At 42.2% G+C, this 21,303-nt stretch overlaps 1 protein-coding gene across 35 annotated transcripts in view; it reads right to left on the reverse strand.

The window, feature by feature from the left end:
- Positions 1-1,700: 1,700 nt before the first annotated feature.
- Positions 1,701-21,303, reverse strand: part of BBX (BBX high mobility group box domain containing) — a 263,283-nt gene continuing 243,680 nt past the window's right edge. For 20 of the 35 annotated variants that reach the window (XM_070582825.1, XM_070582859.1, XM_070582826.1 and 17 more), the window contains 4 exons: positions 20,454-20,513; positions 13,812-14,009; positions 11,675-11,861; positions 1,701-7,495 (listed from right to left, as the gene is read on the reverse strand). In XM_070582825.1, coding sequence (XP_070438926.1) covers positions 7,408-7,495; positions 11,675-11,861; positions 13,812-14,009; positions 20,454-20,513 — 533 coding nt within the window. In that variant the 3' untranslated portion in view covers positions 1,701-7,407. The remainder of the gene's footprint in view (positions 7,496-11,674; positions 11,862-13,811; positions 14,010-20,453; positions 20,514-21,303) is intronic. The other 15 variants (XM_070582854.1, XM_070582844.1, XM_070582855.1 and 12 more) reach the window with 2 other exon arrangements.

The following is a 21,303-nucleotide window of genomic DNA, read 5'->3' on the forward strand; positions in this document are numbered from 1 at the left end:
CCGTACGCATGGAATGGAGTCAGTGGTAATTTTAGCTCACCTATTGTTAAGAACAATTTCACTTTTCCTTGAGAGATTTCATGTCATACCCAAAAGGACAAGTGTAATTGTAATGTGTGTAGGATCATAAAGCCACACATATGTATACTCTGCTACCTTTTTTCCTAACAGAATTTATAGTCTTTGGTATGGACCCCTCCCTCCCCACAACACATTTAATTTCAGTAATTACAAGGAAGTGTGGTGCAGTACTGGAAAGCGTAATGCATTAGGTAGACCCACTTTATAGAGCAATCTTGTACTGCTACATACGAGTTAGCTATGGGAATTTAACCTACTCTGAGTTTCCAAAACCACAAGATTTCCTGAAACAGCTCACCCCTAATGCATCAGACCCTCAGAAGTTTATTTTGAAGGGGAGGTTATGCTTAGATCTCATTTTGATATACTTAAACATGTCAACTGTTGGCGCCCAGGGCAGGCCACCCCACAATATCCCACAATGGCATATTGATTATTTAAATAAGTTACTTGAGAAGCAAAAATGGCTTTCTGACCCTCCAGTCTCTGTCTCCCCTGAAAGTAGGAAATAAATCTCCAGTGTGAAAGATGCTCTCCCCGCATCCTTATCACCACAGCTGGGGACTTCAGCGCCGGGAACCCTGAGTAATTTACTACCTTGAGCCTAAACTCTGCTTAAATTCTTCAGATCTAAGTTTCTTTGTCCTGTCATTCCTCACAAATTTATTATTTCTTTGCATACAAGATATATATATACTGCCTGATTTGTTTGCTCTCTGAGCATCATTTCTCTATCATCTCCAATATGTATGTCTTAAACTGGGTTTTTCTCCTGTTAATATGTTATTTTATGTTGTCTGTTATGTCAATTTTATTATTAGTCCAGCCATAAGAACGCAAGAAGAAAGGAGAATTTCCCCACCCTGATCCAATCTTGGAGGTGAAATGAAAATAATCAAATCAACAATTACCATTTAACGAGCATTTCTGTTACAGGCCCCAAAGCTCACATTTTCCTATATATTCTTTACATCCTCGCAACGGTGTGAAGTAGTAGTATCACCACCACCATTTAGATAAGGGAAGTGTGGTTTAGAGAGGGTCAAAACCCCAGTGGGAAATGGGTAGAACCCAAATTTGAAGCCAAGGCTGTCTGAATGCTAAGCCTGCTCGATGTAATTATACTATATGTGTATTTATCATACAGTCTGTGGGTACGTGGTTCCAAAGGATAAAGAGACACATCCAAGGGTCTAAGTTTCAGGAACATGGTATTCAGCAAAAAAAAAAAGTGAGGTCTGAGTGTGTACCTTAGGTTTCAGTCTTAATGACCTCACTTCCACAGTTTTGTTATATTCAGGGAAAGACCGTCTGTTCAGGTCTCCCTTTTCCAGGGAGGTGCCCCCAGGCTCTCGTCCTGAGCAGCAGACTGAAGCACATGTTCCTCCTCTGTCTGGCTGATTTCCACTCCACACCTTAGGGAAAAGCATCCGGGGATGCTCAGACAACAGAGAGTCTCGGGCAAACAGTTTAGGGGAGGCTACCACGTGCTGCTCTGAAGTAGCTGACACGTCTTACTTTCATGAAAGTATTTCCCCAAGTGTTCTTAGCGGACACGGCGTATTGAAGGCACAGGCTCTATGGCCAGGAGTGTGAACGTAAAGAAATATATTTGAATATCTTTAAAATATTTCAAATTTTTATTAAATATTTTTATTCAGTTTTAAGATCACAGTTAAAGTACTTTAGCATGTTATACACATGACTTACATGTGCAATTTTTAGAAATATCAAATTAAGTATAAGATTCTGAAGAAAGAAATTATATAAATGTGTATATTGACTTTTACTACACATACATCTAAGAAAGCAATAATTCTGTTGTACCATTAAGTGGAAATCATTTATTACATGGCATGTTTACACCAACTCTAAAGAGAACCAAGCCAATTTCTGAAAGCAAAAAAAAAAAAAAAATGAGTGATTAGGTCATGCTGAAACTGTGAAGAGACTTAAGAACTGGTGGTCGAATGAGGCTATGGTTAATTTATGACGTGTCAGTAAGCAATTCAAACCTATGAGAAAAGTTCATAATCGGGTGGGTGGAATCTCAGGTGGTTTTTTACTCTTATTTTTGACAAATTCCTGAGAGCGAGAGACTTGTTTAGGGCTAATGAAATGAGAAAAACCTTGCTGAGCTCTGATCGCGAAGTTTCCCTTCCCCCAGTCCTGCCGCTCTTGGAGCCGAGGCACTGCTGTGAGGTGTCAGGGGACACGGCCGGCCCTGGGGGGCCACAAAGAGAGATCCCTCTCAGCCTGTGAATCCTGGCGCCTCTGCAATTTAGGTTAGAGCTTGTGAGGTAAGACTTTGCAGTGTGGGTGGGACGGTTCGGAGGCATAGAATCCGGTCCTGGTCACTCAGTAACCAGTTCTGGCCCAAGTTCTTAGGCAATCTTTGGAGGGAGGAGTAATCTTCACAACGAGTTCTGGGCAAATAAAAGTCAAACTGAGGGCAGGATCAACGTTGACCACGGATTGCAACAAGAAAACAGTGGCCACAGAACTTCTAAGGACAAGGTTTCCCTCTCGATTTATTAGTGTGAATCATAATACCACGAATAAAATTTGGCCAGGAGAGAAAATTATTTTTCTTGTGAACAAAAAGTATAAAATAATTTTTAAAGGAAAGATAGCACAAAGAGATGGAGGTGGACGAAGGGAGTCCAGTATATTGTCTTTTCTCTCTTTTGTTGCCTCTTTGCTCTGAAATGTAAGGAAGATAACGTCCCCAGTGAAAAGGACAAGGTCATTTATGATGGAGTATAATAAACTTAGCTATCACTGCCGAACTAAGGCAACGAGTTCATCAGACCCTGAATACTTCACCAGACCTGGCTGGCAAGACGAACTGAACAACTGTTTCCTGTTTATTGTTAAGTATAATGTTAGTCAATCTAAACAAGATAATTTTTAAAAATCCCAAAACTCAAATAAAAACAAAATCCAAATCTAATTCTTTGGGAATGCTTGTATAAATAAAAGCAACATCTAATTAACAATTAGTACACTCTTCATAAGGTGCAAAACAAGGTCCTATGCGGGGAAAGCTAAGCTTTAATTTCCACCTAGAAGTCACTCTGAATACTTCACGGGTCAAATGCAATCACAGCATTTGCTTCTACTGCCCGTTTTCAGCAATACATTGTTCTCTCTGGAGAAGGCAGTTTGCAAAGTCAAAACACTGCAGTGGAAAACAGTGGCACTGAAGGTAGAAGCAAAACAAGACAAATCTTTGAAACAGGACTTACTGAAATGAACTCTTAAAGCCGAGGTAGCCATGAGGACTGGCCTTCGGTCAGGGCTCTGTGGAGCGTGCGACCAAAGGGGATCCCCCCTCCACAGCATTGCGTCCGCTCTCCCTTCACAGAGGACGCCGCCAGGCCTCTCCCCACCTCCTGCCTTCCCCCAGCGAGGTGGCGGGGCTTCCCTCTGCTCTACGGACGCCGGCCTCCGGCCTCCAGCCTCCAGCCTCCAGCCGCTGGTCTCCAGACACACACGATTCCTACAGCAGATTAGCAGGCAGCAGGATGCCCCTGCTCCAGATTGTGCCAAATGCCAGACTTGGGACAGAGCGATGTGACAAATCTCATCCCTCCCCCACACCGTATAAACAAAACATGTCATTCAGCTGTCAGCTTACTCCCGGTTCTGCATCGATTTAGAATTTGCTTGAGATTCTACCTAGGTGCAAACATTTCCATCCGACGAGCCAAAGACCACAGACAAAATTTCCTCTGACTCCGGCAGAGGAGCATCTGACTGAACGAGAAAACGACCGGGGCCAGACATGTTGGATTCTGAGCCAGCAGAGCAGCTGGGCTGCTCCGGGCTGTTCATGGTGCTCCCTCACTTGTTTTTCTCCAGTGGTTTTAGTGGAGGGAACCGGAGTAACAGTGATACCATGGGAAAGCAGTCAGCATGGCCTGGGGATGGCCCTGGTGGAAAGCTCATCTGACAGAATTAAACATAAGCACTTCTGATATTTGTGGGGAAGAGACTGCCAGAATTACAACAGTAGGACTGAGCCTTGGAAAAGGGCTTTAATGAAGCAACAGTTTTGACCTGGAATCTGGGAGCTCACCTAATTTAACGTGGCTGTGGGACGTTTCTCCTTTTCCTGATCTCAATACAGTATCCAAACAGATACAAACTTAGAAAGGATGTCTTACAGTATTTTTTCTTTCACTCAGCTTCTTAGAGCTGCAGCGTTAGTTACTATAATATACTCTACACACTTCAAAATTACAAAGGAAAGACCCAGAATAACTAAATAAATAAAAGGCTAAAGAAAACTGGAACAGTACTGCGTCTCCATCTGAGACTAAATCATCCACTTCCAGCATCACAGAGAAGGGCTAGGACAATTTTTTTCAAAAGATTTATATACAGGTTTGAATCCAGAAATTAAGGTTAAAAGCATAAATATTGATAATTTCAACTAAATTCAGAATGGTTTCAGAAAGATATGATACAACAATTTAGAATAAAACAAAGCAGAAAGAGCATCATATTTTGGTTTGCTTGAGATATACATAAGGTGCAACAACTTTTTCTCTTGAGGATGTTTATGGGACAAATGTTAGTGTAGGTGGTGTTTGCTGGCAGATTAAGGTACACACCATAGCAATATGATTTTCCAAAATAAAAAAGATTGAGAGAAATGAAATGAAAATGATAAATGGGGGGGGGTACTACATGTTGGTCTGAAATATTTGTGCTAACAAATGTTGTTACCTGAAAATACCAACAGCCCTCTCCAGCGGATTCAGGGCATGAGGAAAGCACTATTATTGAAATCAAGACTTCACTCAGAGAAACGACAAGGTGAGTGTCTAAAGGACTATAAAGCTTTGCAGGATTTCTGCTACTCTCAGTGCCTAACCGCTTAAAAATTAAGCATTTCTACAAAAAGGTTTTTTTTTTTTAAAGTATCTGAAAACAGTCATATCCAGTAGGTTGCCCGCCCGCCCCACCCCTGCCTAAGGGAAAAGCCACTGAGGTTTAGGAAAAGCAGATCAAGTAAGATATTAATCACATAGAAAAAAGTAATCTTTTGTTTTGCTTCTTTTTTAAAAAAGGTCCCATGAATATACAGCAATCTCTTAAGGAACTCTAGTGAAATGTAATCGGAGGACTGAAGGAGGGTGCTCTGGCAAAAATAGATCTATTCTAATGTGTTCTCTAGAATAACAAGTTAGTACCATTGTCAAGGCGCATGTTCTGCACCATACAATTTTTGTTGTTGGTTTATTTTTTTTTTTTTGGATTTTAGCTAATTATAATTTTTAAATCACTGCTAGCAAGTGGTCCAAAAACTCCAACAGCCACCAATATTGGGACCCAGCAATTTCCAGACATTCACTTTGTGTTTTGAAATTTAGAAAACATTAATAAAACAGCATCAGAGTAAAAATACTATGCTAAAATCCGGGGCGGCTCACCTGGTTTATTTCTACGTGAATGGGGTTGAACTTTCACCTCTGATTACCCTGCTTACTAATTCCCTCTTCCTCCAGGCCCACAATGAACATGCATTTGAGGACACCATTCCAATGCTCTGCTGCCCTCTTTCCCTGCTTTGAAAAAAACAAATCTCCATATTCTTTTTCGATTCTGTTAGTACGTTGTACATATTTTCCAGCACCGAAACTGAAGTAATATCTACAACCATGAAAAGCTAAACCTAAGTCAGTACTAAGAGAGTCATTTTTTGTATGGCTATTAGGTCGAATTACGATTAGAAAAAAAAAATCATCATTACAATTCAGTCAAGTATAAATAAGAAAGCTAGATAAAACCTTGTAAACTGTCACCATTTAGAGATCTAATTCAAAAGCTTCAAACTCGAACTAACACTATCAAAATTCCGCCAGTTTGAAAACCAATAAAAATTATTGCTGGAATCCAATGATTAAAATTTGGTAGTTTGTGCTGCGATGCAAGAGTGGGGGAATACTTTGTGCTATGGAACAAATACCCTGTAAAATCTGTAGCCTCTGACTAATTTTGATTTATCACTTTGCATCTGTTGCTAGGAAACAAGACACCGTGAACGTCAGGTGGTTAAGTCTATATGTTGAATGTTCTGAGCCAGTTAATCCACTTGGCACTGGCCTGTGTATGGTTGGTTTTATGCTCAAAAGCAACAAAACACACAAAGGAAACAGAAACTTGCAGGTGGATCTCTGACTGGGAGCCCCACTCTGGTCAGGCACACCTCCCTCATTGCTCACTCAGTCCCTCCCTAACCACACAAACTCAAATGGCTCTAAAAACCCGCAGCGCCCATCAGGCTGTGCATAGCAATTGCTCCCCGTCCAGTCTGTCTGGGATGGATGTAAAGGTCTGTAGCTCACAGTCCACATGAAGTGAGTGTCTTCAATGTGTTCAGAATAGTGAAGCAATACTAAGGTCACTTCTGAATAATATTTTTCTTTTTTTGTTTGTATGAACGATCCATTGGTCACTTCGACCCCTGTGTAAAAAGAAAAGAATCCTCGAGGCATGAAAACATCAGGCATCTGTAATCTGCAGGACGCTTCTTCCCCGGTCTGGGAAAATATTTGCCACAATTTGCCCCAAGCAAATTCTTCTTGGTCACTCAAGGCTAAGAAAAAAATTCAGCTTGTAAGAATTGTAATTTTTTTGTCCTTTTTTTTTTTTTTTTGCCAGCAAACTACCACTCTGGTGGCAAATAGAAAAGTGCAGAATATATGGACCACGAGGCCGAGCATACACCGCTAACAATGGTACATCTGCCTGCCCGCGCTGCTGGAGTCTCTGGACCAGGCTTTTTAATATTATTCTACAATATAAATGTAGGTATAACCTATTATATAAACCATCTTAGAACTTAAATCTGCATGTACAAAAAAGACTAAGAATGTCTAATAATAACTAGTGCAGTGCGTCAGTTTTTGTTTTTTTGTTTTCTGTTTTTGTTTTGAAAGAATAACTAGGTAATATACGAAACTAGTTTCACACTCTCTGGTTGGTAAAAGAGATGCTGAATGAGCTACACTAAAGGCAGCCTTTTACCAAGTTACCACCTCAGACCGTCAAAAGCCTTCAATAGAAAGCAAAGCTCCAGGATCATCCCGTTTCTGCTCATTATCAGACAGATAACATCACCCTCAAAGACTCTGAGTTCCGAAAGAACAGACCGGCCCAGGATGCTAACTTCCGCTTCAAGCGAACCTGGGCCGTGGAGGGGACAAGCACTTGTGTGCAGTCTATATTTTCCACCACGTGGACTCACTAGCATCCCTCGGGAAAGACAAGGCTAGGGAGTAGGTAAAGCACAATGTTTTACAAGGAAAGGGTGCTTCACTGGTCAGCACAGGAAATAAGGACAGGAGCCTGTGGCATTTCTTTTGGCTGTCCATCATGGGTGAGCGGAGTCGACCTCTGACCTCTGCAAAACAAGAGGAAGAAAAAGAAGAAATCATTTAGAGTGTGTGATATCAGAAATAGGAGAGGATGATGAATAACCTATAAAAGCTTTCCACAATCTCGTTTAATAGCTACCGCCAACTTCTTACTTAGGCCCTTGCAGTAAAAGCGTTTTTGTCCTTAGAGCTTGTTTCTCATTTTCTCCATGAGGATTTCTTACCTCAATTGCCCTCACACAACTCAACGACATATTCTGTCCCCAGTGGACCACACTCCATTTTGTAGAGACAAAACCTGAAGCACCAACCGATGTGGGGAAATTCCCTAGGAAGTGGGAAGCTTTCAGTCAAGGGCTGTGGTTCTGGGACAACAATCTGCCTCTGGATCCACTGATATTAAAAAATGACCTCTTTCTTTCCTTGACTTGCCCAAGGGGAAAACTCTCCCATACTTACTGATAACCTTCAGGCTCATTTCTTAAGACACGTAATAAACTCAATTTAAAACTTAAGGCTGATAAAAATGATGACCCCTAAAGAGAGAGAGGTGGACTGTGACTCTAACAGGATGAATGAAAAGCAAACACTGAAACCCTCCTGGCTACAGAAATGTCTCCCAGGCCTGTGGGGAGAGAGCGGAGAGGGTAGACAGCAGAACCGACTCTGAATTTTAGAGGCTGAGAAAACCCAGTCAACCTGGGCCAAAGTCAACATAGACAGAGAACTAACTCCAGACAAGACTAGAAAATTCACGGACATTCCCATCATTGGGATTGGAACTATGCCGAACAGAGCTGATTTTTCATTCAGCTTTTGTTGAATGAGGAGGAAAAAATAGGATTTACTTCACGGTTCTAAGGGAGCTGTTCAAAATTCCTGGTGATTTCTACAGAGCTTCTTATTCTAAAAACGTAGGACTGGGCACCTTCTTGACACTCCCTGTAGCAGGCCTACCAAGCCTAGACAACCACTCGCTGCTCTGGCCAACAGCAGTGTGCAGGCACAGCACTGCGCTGACACACAGGATGTAGCAGCAATGTTTCCGTTGGTCTGACCGTGTCCATCCAGTGTCTTCTTCAGATTATGACAAACAAAAGGCGCTACTTTAAAACTCAAAGTCTATCTGCTCCACAACTATCTCCAAGATTTTTTCTCTTAGTGCACAAAAAAGAAAAGTAATCTAGACAAATTACAACATTTGGGGATTTCAGAATCCAATGATCACTTAACAGCCTAAGATATTAGGATTCTAGAAAAACAAAACATGTGTTACAATCAAACCTCTGGATTAATCTGTTTATTCCTTTGGGGAGGCTCTAAGCAGCACCTGTTCAATATGTTCAACTCTCTGTTCACGAAATGAAATTAAAATGTGATTTTTTTTACCTTTAAGATTGAATATGTACTCATATTGCAAAAGTGAAAAGAATTTTAATAAGTATTAGAAAAAGAAACACAAAAAGAAAAAAAAAAAGAAAGTGAAAGATGAAAAGTACAAGGTAAAAAGAAAGAGAGCAAGAAGAAGAGAGAAATCAGGGTGAAAGCCCAGGTTCACTGATGGAAAAAGAAACAGAGTCAGAAGCACGATGGAGAGAAGGCTGTGGGACCGCTGGGTCCAGCTCCCAGGAGAGGGATCGGGGAGCTGCTTCCTGACTTTCCATGACCCGATAGATGCTCGCTGAAGCAGCCGCTACAACAAAGGCAAAGATACTGGAGTTCAAAGGCGTGGATTCAAATCCTGACTCAGTTGAGCTGTGCGCCCTTGGGAGGTTCATTAACCATCTGCACCATCATCAAAAGGAGGCTGAAAAGATCCACCTGGCAGGGCTGATTTTACGATTAAGTTCAATGAGCTCACCTCCTTATAAAGCTCTCCATAAATAAACAGGCTCTCAACAAACGTTTACTCCAACTTCCTATTTCCCGAATTTTGCAGAAGTGCCTTTCCACATTGGGTTTCTGAACCTAATATTAAGATTTCTTGTGGCAAGAATGCAGGTAATATATTGCTACCCTTCACTCTGTTGACCACTCTCTAAATTAGGAACCTAGGTGAGGCCTAAGCAATAATTGATGTGCAACCAGGTACAATTACATTAAGTCTGTAGGTAAACGGCGGGCTGGTAGCTCGGCTTTAACAGCTAAGGAGTCAAATTACAACTAAGAGTCTCCAGGGGGATCTGTCTTTCTAGATATTAAGGACACTGACCCGTTGTTGGGTTGATAGTAAAATTCTAATAAGCAATATTGTTCTTTCTAACGGGAGGTAATGAAAAAAACCCAACATACACCTTTCCTCACACCATTTTTTCTATGCCTGCTAGGTAACAGGCAGCCCTCCTTCAAGAACACCTCATTTAGTCATTCACCCATTCATTTGTTCACTCATCTCATTGATATAACAGGAACTAAGGAAGCTGGAGACATGAAGAATAAAACCAGTGCTTTGCTTTCAAAATATACTGGAAGTAGACAGAAGCATGAACAAATAATTACAACTCAATGTGGCAGCCGGTCTAAAGAGGTGTGCACAAGGAGGGCAGAGGCTTCAGGAGGAGATTGAGAGAAGGGGACAAAGAATAAGAGATGGAAGGAGGTGCAGCAGTTCACCTGAGGAGGATGCACAAAGGCAAGGACCTGGCCCCTCTGCACGGAGCAGGGCAGGGAGGAGGGGCGGCGGTCAGGAGGGCGGGAAGGCTGGCGGAGGCTCTCTGCTGTCGCAAACCGGAAGTCGTGCAAAGCTGGCTGACGGCAATGGTGCGACCAGTCATGTTCAGAAGGGAATGCTGGCAAGGGTGACTGTGGCAGCCTTTTCTGAGCCCTGAATCATGATTCCCCCTCTGAATTCTTACACTCCCTCCTATTTCTACAGTTTATGGGGGCACTTAGTAACACTCAGGCATATAGTTAATTCCTACTGATGCGAATGAGTTTGTTCTCTGCACTCAACCGGTAAAACACCATGAGTGGAAGCGTCTGGGCGTTATCTCCCTCAGAGACTCGAGCAGATTTTAACAGTGTCTGTCAGCATTCACTTGCCATTAAGCATTTGCAGTGTTACACATGAAAAGGAATCTGACTTCTTGGAAATATCTAGGCGCTATTTGTGAGGAAGACTAGAACTGTACCATGACAGGTGAAGAGCAAGAAGCAGACAAAGCTTAGCCCAGGGCTTCCTGAACCTGGGTGTGGAAAAGGAGAATGGAGCCCATCAGGTGGTATTCAAGTTGTGCAGGATGTCAAGCTGTTTTGTACTGAAGATGGAAAGTCTAAGAAAGCAGCTCATCTGTGTGTAATCCACTTTGAATAAAAATATGAAATACCCAAATTTAGAAAAGGCTCTTTTGCTTTCCCAAAGGATCCATTAAGTAGCAGAATATCCAATTATATACTTAGAACTTAATATATTTTCTGTGGGGCTTTATTGAGTTTAAAAGGTTTTCACATCTACGATCTTGTCTGATCCTTACAATTTGTGATTCTTTGGGGACATCACTATGCTCTATGTAAGATGAGAAAACTGAGAAACAAATTACTTTGTAGGAAACACAGAGAGTTGAAGAAAAACCCAGGCCTTCTGCCCCCGGTGACTGAGTCAGATGCCATGATGCCCCTTCTCCTGAACCATACTGTCTTCTTCGGTGGGTACCACCACTGCGACCAACATCATCCTCATGGGGGTGTTTACCATGCGCTAGGACTGTGACATTAGAATTACTCCACATAACATCACTATGAAATGAGTACCACTTACCCCTGTTTTATAGAAGGAAAAACTGAGGGTAGAGAGGTTCAAGATCTTGCAGTTTGCAGGTGACAGAGCTGGGACTCTAACCTAGGTCTGAGATGTGACTCCAAGCTCATGCTGAATGGTTAGATAATACTGCTCCTCTGCTCACTGAGGCTCTTTATGGAAACAAAGCTTAGCCACAGAATAATATATACAAAATAAAATGCTTGGCTGACTATATTTCCCCACACTGCTAATTAATCAGCACATATACTTTTGTTAACACGTCACATAAACAAGAATGGTCTTGAACCAAGTCTCATGAACCCCAGTGCATGGTGAGAAATCTTACAAGTCACGTCGGAAGGATGATTCGGGTTTCCACGTCTCCTGCTCCACCCCTGTTCCATGGGAGGGGTGAAGTTGAACAGGGTCCCCAGCACCCCAGAGGAGAAAGGTGTTGCACACTCACCTGTGCACATTCTCCATGGCGGCCACCTCAGCCAGCGCGGCGAGGCTGAAGAAGGCAGAGACGGCCGGCATCTCGGGGGTGCTGCTCCGGGTCTCGGCGGCCTCGGGGTTGTGGGAGCACTCGTCGTGGCAGCCCACCTCGGCAACCTTAGGCAGACTCCTCTGCATTTGCTCCTTTGGTTTGTCATCTATAAGGAAAGGCAGGTCCATCATGAGAGGATCACTCTGCTCTCTCCAAAGAAGGGACACAGAGAAAACTGTGCCAGACAATGTGCAATGAGCTAATATTCTTTACAGTTCATTTTTGTCATCCATCGAATGTTAAGGCTTTTACAGAATCTCTCCCAAAGGAATAAAGCTCTTTATTAAGCTCAATTGCAGCTGTAGGCAGCACTGTGCCCGGAAGCTGGGCTCAGGAGCTGTGTTTTACCCAAAGTCAAAGGATAGGTCAGTCTTGGAGTGACAGGGAAAAATGGGCTCTGGCCAAAATAAAACCCAAGGGACTTGTGCAGAGTGGCCTGCGGATGCTGTAAAAGAGCCCTAACATCTCAGCTGACCAAACACTTCTGATAAAGCCATAGCAGGCCCTTCTATGGTGACTGGGACATTTGGTACGCCCAATACCACCGCTTAGGATGGCCTACACCAATCCCAACGAGAGTGACCAATCCCAGTGAGATCTCAAGTTGCTATTTTTGCTCTGAAGACCTACTGGAAGGAAGAGAAGGGGTCCTCTGGTATTTACAAAGAGGTGGCTGAAATGCTCTAGGCAAATACACCTGCTGGGAGTGAGTACACTTTCTTTACTATGTAGCCATTATGGAGAAGGAGGAATCTTTATCATAGTTTTAGAATATTTTAACTACAGAAAACAATTGATAAAGCCTGTAAATGTCTACGAAAGTGCTTTGTGCTTTTCTACATGAAAGGGAAAATTTTCTAAAACCTTTCACTATTCCTAGAAGTGAAAATGAAGCTGTAACCATTTAAAAAATGAAAATCACAGAACAGAACCCCGAGTGGAAAGGGAAGGAGGGAGGGGCCTGCTGGATGAAGTATCAGGAAAACTAGATTCTAGGCTTCATCCTACTTCGACTTAGTAGTTCAATGGATCCAAAACCAAAATTCCCCCTTGAGCTTCATCTCTTACACGACAGGGTAAAGTTGGGGTCTTCAATATGCTTTATGGTTCTAACAATCTACATATGCAAAACACAAGAAAAAGTGCCCAGAACTCACTAACTGTCCTCTAATTCTACCTCAGCAACCAATGAATCTCTATTAACTAGATTAACCAATCAGATATGTATAAATATTACTCTCAAAAGACACTCAAACATTTTTTTCTATGTATAGAAGTCATTACGGACCTCTGACCTTTTCCTGGGGACTGGACTAGGGTGGGGGCAGGTATGCTTCCTTCAGGGCTGACAGAATGAGATGCTGGAGGTGCTAAAAGGCAGAAAGGCAACAGCAAAGACCACTAATGCTCAGATGCTGTAGCACCCCAAGATTTGAGGGGGGGATGCTCAGTGTCACTCTTTGACCCCCATGGAGGCCACCAGAAACAGCAAACAGACCACAGGCCACAACTGAAAATGGAAAAATTTACTCTATGTTAAGATCTGGTTAAAGATTAGCCCAGAGAACTCAAGAAATCCAGAAGCATTCTCAGGCTCCCTTCGCGGTCTGAATCAGCTTTACAGGAATTGCTGAATGCTTTCCAAGATTCCTTAGTGCACTGGTTTAAATACCTGATAATCTGGCTTGTAGTGGCTTTGAACCACAGAAACATGACTCATCCAGTATTTTAGGAATTTACTTGATCAAGACTGTTTTTGTGCATGCTGAGAAAGGGAAGGAGAAGCTGATAGACCCCAAAATTACCTCTTCTTTCTAGGAATTCCAGATAGGCCCTTGGAAAAAGAGCTATGATTTTAAAACATCGACTAAAACATGTACATTTGGAAGTCTATAGAAACGTAGTTCTAAGGGAGATCCAGAGAGAGAAAAGGTTACTCTGGCCAAACCCACAGAACAGACCCACTTTCCAGTGAAGACCCACAGTTGGCTTAGCCACTCGCGGGCCAACGTGGCCATGATGATCACTTGCTTGCTCTACAGCTCCATCCTCTTACCCAAAGTACCTCCTGCTGGTGACACCCGGCCATCGGCTGTCCTGACAAGGTGTGTGATCTTGGTTTTCCTTGCCTTTCTCTTTTGGCTGCCCACCAAGGGTTCTTGCGTTGCTGTTGGCTCTGGAGTGTTGGGAATGGATGGGGCATTTTTAACCTTATGAGCAGGCTCTGTGGTGTTTTTGTCTTCTGAAAATATGGCTGAAACAGGACAAATCATATATAGTTACACACAAAAACACAAGGCACCATCATTGCTCTTGGAAGGAAGCATTTCTAAAGGTCTGACCCATCTGAATGGAGAACTTACATTTAGAGTTTTCAAAGTATTGATGAGAAAAGAAATAAAACATTGCCTAGTGAGATATGTAATGAAGTACCCCATGTCAGCGGGGCTCTGGAAAGGGCAGTTTTAGGTACCGTAATTCTAACCGTAATATGAGTAAATCACTGACCAGCACATGCTTGTGTCCTATGAGTCACTGTGTCGAGAGCAAGGAACACATTTGCCACCAAAGACTTTGCTTCCGGTGCCAACGGGTTGGGAAAGCTTGTCTTTTTTTATATACTAGTTTCCTTAGAAGCTCATCTCCCCTCTCCTCACTTAATTTAAAAGTGGACAAGAATATGCAGACATGAGTATAGTGAGCATTTAGGAGTATACACACGTAGTCAAGTTTCCCGAATGGGACTATTTTATTCCAGTGGCCTAAGGGCTTTTGGGCAGAGAGAAGAGGCATCTTTCCCTTTTTTAACTATTCTTTCTCTTAAGACAGCCATAGAACTCATTCTTGACAAAGATGAGGGGAGCGTGGTTCAGGAAACCAAGGTGTGACATGACAAACTCCATGCAAACCAAACCCAGAGGACAACTGAAGGTGCAGTTCAGAAGGCACATACGCAGGGAGGCATTGGAACTAAGACAGTATTTATACAAGGGGAAGAAACAAAAGCCAAAATAAGAGGAAAAGAACAGAGCAAGAATAACTCAGGGTGTTAAAAGTGCACTTGTTCCTATAAACACTTGCAGAGGTTTGATTTAAAATGCCTCATCTAGTTCTCTATTGGGTTTAGCTACATCCTTGAGAAAGGAGGGCTATGAATTTGTAAGACCTTTGCCCTCAAGAGGTTGATTCTAGGCTTCTCATTCCAAAACAAGTGGGAAATGATTTTAATTACATCAAAGAAAGCATGTAAAGCAGAAATCACACCACGATGTGTGTGTTGGCCTTACCTCAATATTGCATAATAAATGGCTGTATGGGAATGGGCTTAAGATAATAGTTATAAAAAAAAAAAAAACCAACAAAATTATTTGGCAATGCTCCCAAACACCTTTTCAAGCCAGTAATCAAGAAGTAGGGAAAAGGCTCCTTTTTAAATCATAGACCTATACCCAGGTCCAACAGTTTTAGCGTATTTATACTGACACTTAGCTTAACATGGGTCAGTGGGGGTATATATTTTAAGATTTTTTTTTTTAGTTTAAACTTCAATAAAAGCTACCAGCAAAACAGAAGATATTTGGTTAGAAACACTCCAAAGAAGTTTCAGGACCTCTGCATTAGCCTTGAAATCCAAACCTTCCTATAGGTACAAAGAAGCCAAACTCTTAGTTTACAGTGAGCATTGAATAACCTTTATTGGATATGCACAAGCTTCAAAATCTCTAGTTTCTTATTCAGATCCATCAGGTGCCCCTCCTGACAACTGGGGGGATCTTGTTCACCTCTCCTGTATGAGCACTACATTACAGGTGGACCTTCCAGAAAAAGCATTAACCGCTTCCCTCTCCTTCCTCTTCCCAGAAAAATCCAGAACTCGTGGAAATAGGGTGTAGCAGGCTTCCAAAGAGGAAGGGTGTATTATATCATAAGAACTGCTTACAGAAAGAAAGAACCAAGGAGGTCAAAGAAAAAGCGTGGACCAGAAAAGGGCTGGGGCAGATGACCTGGCTCTTCCGCAAAGATGAGGAGGCAATGGGAAGAGCACGGGCAGAGAGAGAGCTGGATTCTACTCTTGGCTTTGTGCTGTTCTAACAGTGGCACCGTGGGTCTCAGTCTCTTCATGTAAAGATGCAGGCTGGGCTACATTAGCTCTAAAGGAGCCTTCTGGCCTTGGAATTCTGTTCCTCTTGCCACGCAGCCTGGAATCAGGTCTCGGCCAGGGAAAAACAAGCCTCCAGCCAGCTCCAGCGTCTCAAGGCCGGGGACCAATACTCCACTGACCAGCACTACTTATGTTTTTGTTGGTGAGCTTTCAAATGGTTTCATTTCTATTTAATGGTTACTCCTTTTCCTGTGTGTTCCAGATGAACCGACAAAAACACAATATAAGAAAAGGGGATGGCTGCAAAGGGATTGCAAATGGGATGTATCATTCAGGCCTAAAAGCAGACTGGCGCTAGAGGAAGGTCAGGAATGAGCAGACAAGGAGCCAGGGTGCCAAAGGCACACAGGCCAAGAGACACCAGTGGCTGGTGTGCTGGGAGAGAGTGAAGGAGTAAATCAGGGTGCAGACCAAATAGAAGAGGCAAAAAACGAGAATACACTGGAAGTTCTCATAAATCACTGAAAAGCAGGCAATGGCGTCTATCTAGACGTCATCTCCTCTAAGCACACTGTCAGGTCAACAATCAATCATAAATCACTGAAAAGCAGGCAATGGCGTCTATCTAGATGTCATCTCCTCTAAGCACACTGTCAGGTCAACAAACAATCATGGTGCCCGCAGAGCATCCACATTTGAAAAGGTGTCTATGTGATCTTGCTGGAGTTTGGAAGAGGAGGCAAGAGTGAGGCCTGCCTCATGCTTTGACCCATGAGTCAACCCCCAAGTGTCCTAGCGTCCTGTCTTGTCTCGAGGCCTAGACCAATGACAGCCTTCAGTCAGCACTCAGGGAGAACCCTCTCTAAGACAGAAGAACGGGGGAAGGAGGTAAGGCTAAGTCAAAGAAGTAGCTGTCTGGTCCAGCAACATGAGCCAAGCAAACGGAGGAAACGGAAAAAGCTCAGAGAGGGAGAGAGCCCGAAGTGGAGGACCAAGACTGAAAGCCAGTTCCTTTTTTTCTCCCTGCCAAACTATTGGAAATGTGAGAAAAGAAAGGCTTTGTCCTCTAAAAACAAATTAGTCATTTCTCTTCCAACTTGTAACTGAACACACAAACCTACCCAAGCACTGTGAAACACATCCCTAGGGCTAGCTTGCACACTCCATGATAATCATAATACTTTCGGAGTGCGTCATCCGAGAGTGATAACGCACGCACACTCCTGGAGCAATGTCAGGAATGTGGCCATAAGAGCCTGTCTTGTTTTCCAAACTCTGTTCCCAAAGTCGGGAGTGAGTTTTTCGGGAACGTGGCACTGCACTGGTATTGCACCTCAGGAGACCACTAGAGTGCTCCAGAGTCGGGAATTCACATTCTAACCCAGGAAATCAAACGTGCGCTAAAATTATTATAGCCAAATCTGGAATCTCATTGCCTTTGGTTGGTCTCCCAGGAGCTGAAAACGCAGTCAGATGCTGAAAGGAACACAGGAAAAAAAATCAAATGAATGAGGCTTATCTAAGAGCCCGGGAGACCTTGCTGAAGTTATACAGCAACTCTTTTGAAATTGAGGAAAGAGATTAAGTTAGCTTGAGTGCTGTGGATCATGTTTGAAAATCCAACTATAAACCAGAGTTTTCTTCTCTGTAATTAGATTTATATATTGCAAAGAAACTAATCTTATGAAGGTTCCTGGTCTGAGGTTTCAGGTTTTGGGGTTTTTTTTTTTTTGTAAGATAACAATTTATAATTTCAACATCTGAGCCAAATGAGGGCTATCTACAGATATGTCTGAAAAATCCAAACTGTAGCAGCCACTGTGGTTTAGTGGAAAGAGGCCTGGTTTTTTCCCTTTCTGCTCACGTTGGCCAGGCTTCTCTTCTTTACCATGGATTCGGGGCTAATAAGCCCTCTGTAAATTCACTGGGGCTGTGGTCAAGGCTAGTTTTTACAAAAAATGTATGTGAAAGTCCTCTGGAAACTATAAAGCAATGAAGTGTTGGTCATCATCATTATTATCACAATTAGAAAATGCTAGCTTAAGCATGAGCATGTGATACCGTAACTTGGTGGAAAGATAAACACAGTGGCAGAGGGAAGTCATCTCGGTTTACTTGAAAATTTTATCTTTCATTCTAGGCTATAGGCAATCTTTATGATCTGCAAAAGTTTCAAGAAATCATTTAGTGATTCTGAATTTTAAAAGCATGGGGAAAAACGCTTAAAAGAGATTATAAGCTTAGCATTTAAACCTCAGATGTGATTACTAAGCATGTAAAGATTTCTGATATCCTGAAAAAAAAGAAATGAATTGCAAGGCAATTATACTCAGAGTGGTGTAAAGAAAGCCCAGTGAACTTGAAGTCATCCACTTTAACAGAAGTCAGGAACAGCCAGCAGCGGCATAGCCTCAGTTTAATCAACATTTCTATTACAGACATCAGTACAAACAAATCCTGTCTAACCTTGGCCCAGGACGGCTCACACATGTTAAAATTATCCTGATTATGGTTTCATTTTCTGCCCTAATATATTTATACTCTCCAAGGTAAAGTTCTAATAAGCAGTGATATGGCCATAGGTGAGAGAGAGGATGAAGTAAAGAACCTGTAATTCACAAAGCACATAGTCATCACCGAACAAGAAAATGTAGGAGATGGTTATGAAAGTAAATAGCAAAAAAAGGGTCACTCTAAATTACTGGCAATTTCCAGTGCTCTGATTCCTTTTTCCTGGCCACGTAAATGAATTTGCATTCTACACTAAAGCAAATGCAATTTTCAGTGTATGTTCTCCAAAGTTTTATTTCATATACGTCAATAATAAATGTAAGTAAATATCACCAATAATAACTCCATTTCTAACTAAACCCTTGGGACTGTCCAGAAGACCCAAAATTGTTTTGTTCTCTGTCCTGTAAAGGGCAGAAAATCAGGATGAGAGGACAAGGGACTTCCAGCATCACAGCACCCGCTCAACACATCAGAGGAACACAGTCATCACGTGTTCGAGGGGAAATGAAATTCACGGTTCATGTATTACTACCTCTGATCATCCACCCAGCCCTGAAAACACGCCTCCCACACACACGGTACAAACGTGGAGAGTGAATCCTAGTGAGGTTGAACAACTTGTCCTACTGACAAGTGCTAGGTAGGGGCAGATCTGAGACTAGCACCCAGGTCCCCTAATTCCTACCTACTTCGCTCTTCCTACCACACGGCACCTGCTGTGATAGCTCCTTTTATATAAGGTAGGGGTTTCATTGTTTCAAAAACAAAACATTTAGAGGAGTATCATTTCAAGAAAAGAGCAATGTGGTCTTAAATGCCTCTTTTACATTTCTCTAATAGTTCATCAGTGCCTTACATTTATCAAGTCTGTGCAGAAAATATTTTCAACATATACAAGAGCTACTATATATCAATTTTGGGATGCAAGGATTTAACGCTGAGAACAGCAGGACAATTCACGTTTTATTTTGCCAGGAGAGAGGAGAAATGGTACTCCATAGAGGTAGTGAATGTGAACTAACAGGTCAGAAAAGAGAAACGTTCTGCCAGCATTTTCTGTAAAACTACAAAGATGTAAAAGCAGACCTGTGGCTCCTGTAAACGATGCCCACCAAACCGAAATATTTCATGTTTGTAATGAATTCAAATTGGAATATTTTTGGTAAATATCTTTAAAACAGGAGTATTTTTGAAAAATGACTCAGGCCAAACATGCCTTTGAATTTTCTTCTCCTTTTCAGTAAAGAGCGTATTTGGGAGTCAAGAGACGTGCGCTGTTCATTAAGTTCCCCTTTCTGGCCATAGGTAAATCAAAAGGTTGGACTGGATGATCCCTAAGATTCTTTCTAGCTTGCAAATGAAGCGACTCCTAATTAAGCACTACAAAATGTCCAGCTCTTTAAAAATACCTACAATAGAAAAAAGAGAACCTGTGGGAAGATGGTTCAGAGGCCATCCGAACCATCAGGAAGGAGGGATGGCCTCTGAACCATCACAAAATTAGCATTCACCTCAGGGTTCAATATTTAACAGGGATTAGATAAAGTCATAAAGAAATATGACTGTGGGAATTTTGAAATAAAATCTGCATGTGGGACCTATAACATTATACCAGTCAATACGGGCCTTTTCTTTGGCTTTTCGTAAGCCTCAGGGGCACTGCATCGGATCATGTTTAGACGTCCTGGGAGGTGGGCAAGGGAAAAAGCTCAGCTCAGGAACCACCCCTGCTGGGCTGTCCGGGCCCAGCCAAGCAGGAGAGCCCCAGGTTGCCCTATTCTGACTCCCACAAGCATCTGCCTGCGACATGAACTGCACGGCTGAGTATTTTTAGTTATAAAAATCTCTAATTTCTGGTTAATGTGGTTCAAAGGTTATAAACTCCACAGGAAACACTGCCTTGACTCTTAGCAGGGTCAAAAATATCAGTTTTAATTTGAAAATTAAAAATAACCCAATTATGAACTCTCAGTTCTAACGTTGGTTGGGCCTATATAATTTATGCTTTTTTAAAACCTATAAAAATTATGCCATTTCCAGCCCAGACTTCCTGAAATGATACCATGAATATTGTTCTTTTACCTTCCGCAGGGTGAATGGCATCCAAGAAGAGATGCTTGTTTGACCATTTATCCCCACTTCCTAAAAACAACGAGAGAAAGGAGAAGTGAAACTCCACTCCTAGGAGAGACACACACACTATAAAAATAAGACAACATACAACTTAAATATGAAACATTATCACACAAATGAAGCAGAATTTTAATTCGACTACTTAATTCTCAAAACAGCATTTGCCAACTAAAATAATTAGGCTATACAGGAAATGGATTAAAAACAAATTTGCCTCTTATGAAATACACTGTTCGATAATTTCTATGACTTTAATCAAAATAACCTGGAGATCAGTTAAAAGGGAATGATAAAAGCTGACGTTTTACCTAAAGAGTGATGTTTCTCCACTGGAAGCAGTGAAAAAAATATTAATATACAAAACAAAACTACGAGGCTGAAGTGGAGGTGCAAATGAAACCCAAATTAAGTAACAGGTTACATACAGGAACACATAAGCACACATGCCTACACATGGAGACAGCTGCACCGAAAGCCTCATTCCAGAAACACGACAGTTTCACATGTCGCCATGCAAGGAGGATTCGCATGGGCATCAGATGAGCAGGCTCATGGCAGTCACGACACTAGCATGCAGGGAGACGCTACAGAAAGCCCGGCTTCCAGGACACGCGGCTGTCCCAAACCAGATGGGGAGACTTCTCTTTTATGTGAAAGAAGAACAGGAGTCCTGAACTGTGAGAAGAAAGAAATCTTTACACCAGCCCCAAAGAGGTTCAAGGGCCCAGCAAGAGCGTAACAATGAGAGAGATGCTCAGAATAAAGGGAGGGTAGAGCAACGTGTCTCTAGTGCCCTCTG

This window comes from Equus przewalskii, chromosome 18, assembly GCF_037783145.1.
Source record: "Equus przewalskii isolate Varuska chromosome 18, EquPr2, whole genome shotgun sequence".
Classification (NCBI taxonomy): domain Eukaryota; kingdom Metazoa; phylum Chordata; class Mammalia; order Perissodactyla; family Equidae; genus Equus; species Equus przewalskii.